Source organism: Planococcus citri, chromosome 4, assembly GCF_950023065.1.
Source record: "Planococcus citri chromosome 4, ihPlaCitr1.1, whole genome shotgun sequence".
NCBI lineage: Eukaryota > Metazoa > Arthropoda > Insecta > Hemiptera > Pseudococcidae > Planococcus > Planococcus citri.
The window spans coordinates 35,292,187-35,300,046 of record NC_088680.1 but is presented as its reverse complement, the minus strand read 5'-3'; the positions used below and the strand labels follow the sequence as shown (position 1 = coordinate 35,300,046).

The following is a 7,860-nucleotide window of genomic DNA, read 5'->3' as shown; positions in this document are numbered from 1 at the left end:
GGACGAATAGCTTTTTTTTGGCTTTTAAAATTTTAGAATATTTGAATTATGTTTGGTTTTTTTAGTGAGGACGAGTAGCTTTTTTTTGGCTTTTAAAATTTTAGAATATTTGAATTATGTTTTTTTTGAAGGAAGTTGATTTTGAAAAATAAAACAGAACAGGCCCAAGCGAGGGCGAAAGCTCTTGTAAATTTGTATGTATTTTGAGATGCTCAAGAACGATGTTTTTTTCGTGAGGAGTTCATTTTTTGGCATAAAAACTTGATTTTTATAATCTAGAAATTTTTATGTTGCCTCTGAAAAAGAAAAGAAGCCCGAGCGAAGCGAGGGCAAAAGCTTTTGAAAATTTGCGTTTCGAGAAGTGAAAAACAGTGTTTTTCTTTCATCACAGGTCCTTATTCAGAATTTTCAATTGATCGTTTTTTTCAAAATTCCAGGGATTTTGCGTGAAAATGACGAAATTCCCTGACTTTTCCCTGACTTTTCCAGAGCGACCAAATTCCCTGACTTTTCCAGGTTTTCCAGGTTTTCCAGACCTGTGGACACCCTGATAAAGTCAAAATGAATTATCGAGTAAGTCATTAGCTGAAACCGCAAGATGCGCTTGTGCTAAAATGTTACACTTGAAGAAGCATGTAGAACCCTAATCTCAAAATACATACATTACGTATTCAAGGTTCATCGCATCGCTAGCCGGGTCATTACAACCCTGAGTTCAACGATGAACCTCATTGTAATGAGAGTTTGTAACAGTAGAACAATAACCAATTACTCAATTGTCATTGTCTTCAGGAAGCAGTTGTCAAACTGGCCAGTCTGTGTTGTGGGATTGAGTGAACAACCCCCAATAATTCATATAAACATGCATGCAGCAAATTACTCATGCACTTTGTCAAATCCAAGGGGTATCGTATCTCTAGCCGGGTCTTTACAACCCTGAGTTCAACGATGGATGTCTATCATGCACACATATGTACTACACAAAATCATTCTAATCAGATGAGTATTTTTTGATCTCGATAATAAATCAGGTACTTGTAGGTATAAGACGAAAAAATTTCACTGAATAGAGCACCCAAATATATGTACTTCAGTAGACTGATAAAATACAAGTACCTACCTCAGTAATATGTACACACAAGTTTTCAGTTGAACAGATGATAGATTTATTCGAATCGTAATATTTGTTTCTTAAGACTATCATCATGATCACCATGTCAATCATTTCTCAATAATAGTGACTAAATAGTAAAAAAATGCAAGCGAAGAAGAAGCTCAGGACACCTCACTCCATTACCATTACAAGTGCAAAAAAAGGAACAGAATCGATTCATCGATGTCTGAAAAAATTACTTCGTAATTAAAGACATGAAGACAAAAAAAGTTGCTGTCTATTTTGAGCGCTACAAATGTACTCAGATCGCGAATATTTTTTCATGAGAAGTACAAACTTCGATGATTTTTTTTGGTGCAAAAAGTTCCAACTTTGAGTGAAAATTGAGCCAAAAAGATTGAAAAATAACAATTTTTGTATCCATAATGTTTGAAATCGAAGTTATTTTGTTATTGAAATAATAATTTCGTACGAAGTGTTTCCTTTTTACGTGTTCCTGGGACAACAAATTTTTCTTGGCCCAGCCCCAAATTTCAAAGTTGAAGCCGGGCGAAAAACTCGGCACAAATAAGCATTGGTATCATTTTTGAAAAAAGCTAAGAAAAATTAACACGCCAAAAAAATCAAGTTTCGATCAAAATTCAAAAGTCGGCGTGAAAGGGTTGAAACAATTTTGTTTCCTCACATGGAAACCTATAAAGAATCTCCAAAGAGTTTAATAATGTAAAATGAAATATCACACAAACATTTTTTATTTACAGATCCGAATCAAGAGTTAATTAAGAATCCAATCGGAGTAAATTCATCATTGAAGTATCGATAAAAGTAATATTCAATAAGTAACGTAAAATGAAATACATTAGCATTACAGTCATACATTCGGAAAACCCGCTACCATCATAAATCGCTAGCTCGCCGACAACGATCTTTTGAACTCCTCCAACTTCTCTTCGCCCCCCAAACACCATGTCACCAGCATATTCCATTCAGGCTGCTTCAACACACGACTTAAATCCCCCTCCAACGCTAAGGTTTTACAATCTTCTAAAAGACCAACTTTCGCTCTTCTCAAACTTTCTTCACCACACAGCTGATCAAAAACAGAAAAAATTCTCACTAGCTGAAATCGAGAACACATACCATACGGGTCGGCACACGTTATAATCATTCTTATTTCAAACTGTGCCAAACTATTCGCATCATTTTCGAACACTTCGTTCAGAAATTCCTTCAATTTACTCACACTTCCTGCGGTAGGTTCGCAATTCATAATCATCGAAGAGATATCGCTCACATCATCGAGCAGCCTTTGCATCTCATTTATTTTATGTTGTTTATCGGCGACCAACATCTCTAAAAATTCGCTCACATCTGAATACTTCCCGTTGGAGATTAATTTACCGAAATAGTCTACGATCTCGTCCGAAGACATCGCCTCGCTCTTGAACTTGGCGATTTCATCCGCAGTAAGACACAATGCGAGTATTTTCCTCAGACCACTGGGTCGACTTTGAATCACGATATTGGTCCAGAAACGACGCCAAATACATTTTCTGTACTCGGGATCAGCATCATTTAATATCTCGATCAGAATTTCATCATCATGTGGTCTCGAATCAGCATACCAGACTTCGTAATGAGGCCTAATACAAAATCCATACAGAAACCCACCATCTTTGGAAAGCTCAAACATATGGGTTTTCAACGAAACAGGAGTGCAACGCCACAGCTCTACGAGAAGTTCGTGTATGTGATCGTGATGGAGCCTCAGATCAGCAAGTTTTCTCAACATTTTCACATATCGATGCACATCTATCGAGTCCCTGACGCGGAACCACAATTGAAGAGCGTACTCGACATCTGCTGTGGCGAAAATCGTCATCAACCTGACGAAGAAATTCGAGGTGAAAAAAAGTCGACGTTGTTCGTTTTCCGAATACATTGGAACGAGGAATTTCGCTAATCTAGCTCCGCCGATTTTCATAAGTCGTACGCCATGTTCTATGCGATCGTCAGAACTCAACTGGTTGAAAAAATACTCGACAGCTCTCAAATTACTACACAACAAACGAGAATTATTCTCGAGTACACGAATATTGGCAGCGGCCACGTCGTTGACGCCCATTTTGGAAAAATCCCCCGTCATGACGCAATTCCAATACACCATTATTGGATTGCTCTGGAATCTAGCTTCCTGGATAAAGCTACGATTTTTCAGTTCGGCCCAAGCGTGACGTATTTCAATTTCCATGCAGTATTCGCACATCAGAGCGAATCTCTGACGTTCGTTCATCTTAGGGCTTTTGATCACCTTGCGAATGATTTTCTCGTAATCGATCGTGCCATCGGGACGCCAAACCTCACTACCTTCGGCATTGGTTATTTCATCGGCTTCGTTGATGAAAAATACGTAATCTCTGCAATACGCCGATAAGCTAAGAACTTGAGCGCTAATCGACTTGACGTATTTTTCAATCGATTTCTCGATCGTGTTGGGAAGTTTTAGATTGTCGACCATTTGACGTATGTTTGCTTCCCTCGTTCGATACGAATCGGTGACACATTTTCGACCTAGGATCGCATTAGTGGTATTTTTTCGTTCGCAATCTAGGTGATATATCCATAAATCTAAAGCCACTCGAAACGCTGCCATTTGTTGCAGGTGAGGAACCGGTTCGTAGAATATGAGACGATTATCTGAGGACATTTTCTATTTTTATAGTGATGTGGTTTTGATTGATCGGCAAATGACTGAGGAACAACATGCAAAGACTCGTGATCCTACCACCAGCACCTCAGGGCGGCGATCTGAAATTTCAAAATTTTCTCGTTATTTTTCGACAACAGTCCGAGGAAAATTTGTGATACTAACCGAAAGTAAGAGCCATACCGTGTAAAATCAAATCAAAGCTAAGCTAAGCAACGCAAGTAATAAACGAAGTCAGAAATCAATTATAATCAATAATCATGTATAACATTATTTTGTGGTTACAGAGGTACCGTAGGGCCCATGCTTTGAATCTCATTCAATGGAATCGAGAAAACCCAATTATTTATCAAGATCAATAGTGTATCTTAAGAAATGCAAAATGTGTAATTACTGTAATTATTGTCCTCGTTAAATTATAAATATATTATTTTTAAAAAAGCAAGTAACATTCGAAGTATGTATGGTATCAATCAACGATGACATCAATTCCTAAAATAAGTACCATACACATTCGAAAGAAGATCTCAGACCAGCCTCCACCTACTGAATTCTATTGTAAGCTCGGCTTTTGATTTACAACAATGCCACCAAAACGGAAACGAAAAATTGTTTGTTGGTCTCATATCTGCGATTAATACTGAACAAAAAAAAAAAACCGATCAGATTTTCTTAAGAGAAAAACAATATTGCAAAGTGGAACAGAACTGATTTCGAGTATCCTATCATTGTATTCAAAAAATCGAGTTGGAGAAAGAATCTAGACGCAATGAGAGGTTCCATGGAAAAGGGGTCTTGTCAATTTTTCTTGTTTTTCTGATTTTTACAATTCTGAATACCTATATTTAAAATTATTTTTTTATCAATTCCGCCATATTCATTATTCAGCGATATTGAAGTGTTCTTCCATGAAAAGAAAACCAATTGTAAAATGTTTGCTTATATGTAGAAAACAATTTTGAGGCTATTATTTTGAACTTGTAAAAATCATTGAAAAAAAATTGACCAAGGCCCGTTTTCCATGCAGCCCCTCAATTAATATGCATTTCTTCAATGAATTCAAGTGAAAGTATCTCGTAATTAAATTTTTTAATGTCATAATTTGAATTATTACACGTTTTTTGACCAGTAAGTGATAAAAACTCCGCGATTTTAATATTAGTTTAAAGCAAAGTATCTTTAAAAATATCTCATAACTTTATAAGTGTAACTTCCTTCAGTTTTATTTATTTATTTATTTTAATTTTTTAAATATATTTATTACCTAGTTTAAAATTAATTTGCAATTTCTCAAAATAATGTTACTCGGTTATCCGTGAAATTAAATCAATAACAGATGTGATTATTTTTGAGTCAATGTAGTTCAAGGGAATTTTTCCATTCGATTTGTTAAATAATGAAGAAATTTTTGCAATTGTTTTGTTATTTATCGCGGATATAGTGTGATTTCAAGAAGGAATGGGAGAGAAGGTATGTAAATCCTTGATGTTTTCTTGAAATATAATGTCTTTGAAGTACCTACTACGCCAAAGAAGCTCAATTAGGAATAACTGATACTTTAAACGAGTGTTCCAAGTACCTACCTAGTACTTATATCATTTTCAGAAAAAAATTTGGGAACAACTATTTTTTTTCAAAAATGGGGTAAAAATTTATTTGGGCACTTGACACTTACCAACGGTTAAAAAGGAAAAAAATCCAAAATTTCGAGCCAATTTTTTTCCACTGATCGGACCCACGCTTACAGTGCTTGATTTCTCATAAAACTGTATAATACATTTCCTGCTGACAGGATTTTTGCTCAAATTGAAAAATGCGTTAGAAAATTAGATACCATTATAAATGCGGACGACTACATCAAAATTATTCAACGATTTGCTGCTGTGAAACGACTCAAAGATATACCAATGTACGATATAAAAGCTGCCATGGCCAGAGTCGTGAAAGCTACCCAGAGTTAGAAGTTTAATACTTCGCAAATGAAACGAATTTATGTGGAAAAGGCTTACAACACAGTAATGGTAGGTAGTAGGTACGAGGTGAAAGTTTCTACATTTTCAATCAAGGAGTTCGATTTCGTATCTGGTCAAGGGGCCGAACTGTTAATGATTTCACCAGGTCGATTTTGGAATACGGAAAGACATTGATCACAAAAAAGTCAAAGATTTGAAACAGCTGCTTATAAAACATTATGGAGATCAGTGGATGAGTATTCCATTCTTGCAATGTTTCGTTGGAATCTTATTTGCGGACATCGAAGAGGATGCAGAGGATAATAATGGAAAAGTAGACGATCCAGACCTCCAGAGGCCAATTCTCCAGTTTGCTGTCAAAACGAAGAATGTCCAGAGTTCATCTCTATAAAAAATATCATTTTTTTTTTCATTTTGATCAAAGCACTTCGATTTTTAATTTTCGTGTATTTTGTTTTTTTTTCAATACCTAAAATTAGTCGATTTTTTCTGTTTCTCGGACAAATAACCATTTTTTGATGTCTAGTACATAATACTGTGTCTATCACGAACCCAAAATTTAAAGAATTGTAGTAGGTTTTTTTCACTCCTTTTTTTTGTATGTATCTCCTTCAGTTTTGAAAATAACTATACTTACCAATACATCGAGCAAAAGACCTCGATCATAATCATTATTTAAAGAGGATCAAATTTCCCACTTAACCCTTTCGGCTACGAGACAAACTGACGGATAAAACTTGAAGTGCTTTAAACTGAGTAAGGTCGGTTGCTGCCCAGAACTCAAAATTTGCTGGAAATCGCACATTCAGAAAGTATTCATGTCACAAATGGCAATAAACCTTAAATTGACTATTTTTCGATTTATGACACCGAATACCATTATAAATCAAAATCAAGCCTTCTGAGGCATCTGATATTTCAATATGAAAATATTGATAACAAGCATTTTTGAAAATAGAAAAAAAGATAAGCTAAAATGAAATAAGTTTGCGTAAAAAAAGAAATTTTTGAAGAAAAACAAGGCTTGCGACTTCAGATGGTTAGTCAAACTGCAAATGTTTGAAGGTGATTGCTTGTGGGAGGATTAAAATTGATGGGAAAATCTTTGTGTTATAGAGAGCATTTTTCGAAATTTTTAAAACCCATGTCACAATTCAACGCTAATTTTCAATGAAATTCTGAAAAAAATGATATCATTTTCATTTTGTGACACATACATCTCTCTTGAGGAGATTTGCTTGGGCGAGTAAGTCACCTCAGAAGATGACTAGGTGAACTTTTGCAAGCATTTGAATTTTATGATAGATACTGTGTCATAATACAGCCCTCAATCTGGTTGGTCATAATGAGATGATAAAAATAAAATACGAATATCATGTTGTGAAATTACTGGAATTACTTTTTAGAAGTTATCTTACAGATAATGAATTCATTGAACGCAGTCTTTATGACATAGTATCCATCATAAAATTCAAATGCTCGCAAAAGTTCACCTAGTCATCTTCTGAGGTGACTTACTCGCCCAAGCAAATCTCCTCAAGAGAGATGTATGTGTCACAAAATGAAAATGATATCATTTTTTTCAGAATTTCATTGAAAATTAGCGTTGAATTGTGACATGGGTTTTAAAAATTTCGAAAAATGCTCTCTATAACACAAAGATTTTCCCATCAATTTTAATCCTCCCACAAGCAATCACCTTCAAACATTTGCAGTTTGACTAACCATCTGAAGTCGCAAGCCTTGTTTTTCTTCAAAAATTTCTTTTTTTACGCAAACTTATTTCATTTTAGCTTATCTTTTTTTCTATTTTCAAAAATGCTTGTTATCAATATTTTCATATTGAAATATCAGATGCCTCAGAAGGCTTGATTTTGATTTATAATGGTATTCGGTGTCATAAATCGAAAAATAGTCAATTTAAGGTTTATTGCCATTTGTGACATGAATACTTTCTGAATGTGCGATTTCCAGCAAATTTTGAGTTCTGGGCAGCAACCGACCTTACTCAGTTTAAAGCACTTCAACTTTTATCCGTCAGTTTGTCTCGTAGCCGAAAAGGTTAA

General features: G+C 35.1%; 1 protein-coding gene across 2 annotated transcripts in view; it reads right to left on the bottom strand.

The window, feature by feature from the left end:
• LOC135845406 (deoxyhypusine hydroxylase-like) overlaps window positions 1-7,860 on the bottom strand; it is a 152,570-nt gene that overhangs the window by 49,307 nt on the left and 95,403 nt on the right. The window contains exon 3 of one of the 2 annotated variants that reach the window (XM_065363927.1): window positions 1,849-3,922. The exons of the other annotated variant lie outside the window; for it this stretch is intronic. Coding sequence (XP_065219999.1) covers window positions 2,022-3,821 — 1,800 coding nt within the window. The 5' untranslated portion in view covers window positions 3,822-3,922 and the 3' untranslated portion in view covers window positions 1,849-2,021. Of the gene's footprint in view, window positions 1-1,848; window positions 3,923-7,860 lie in introns of those variants that run through there. 2 annotated transcript variants of the gene reach the window in all.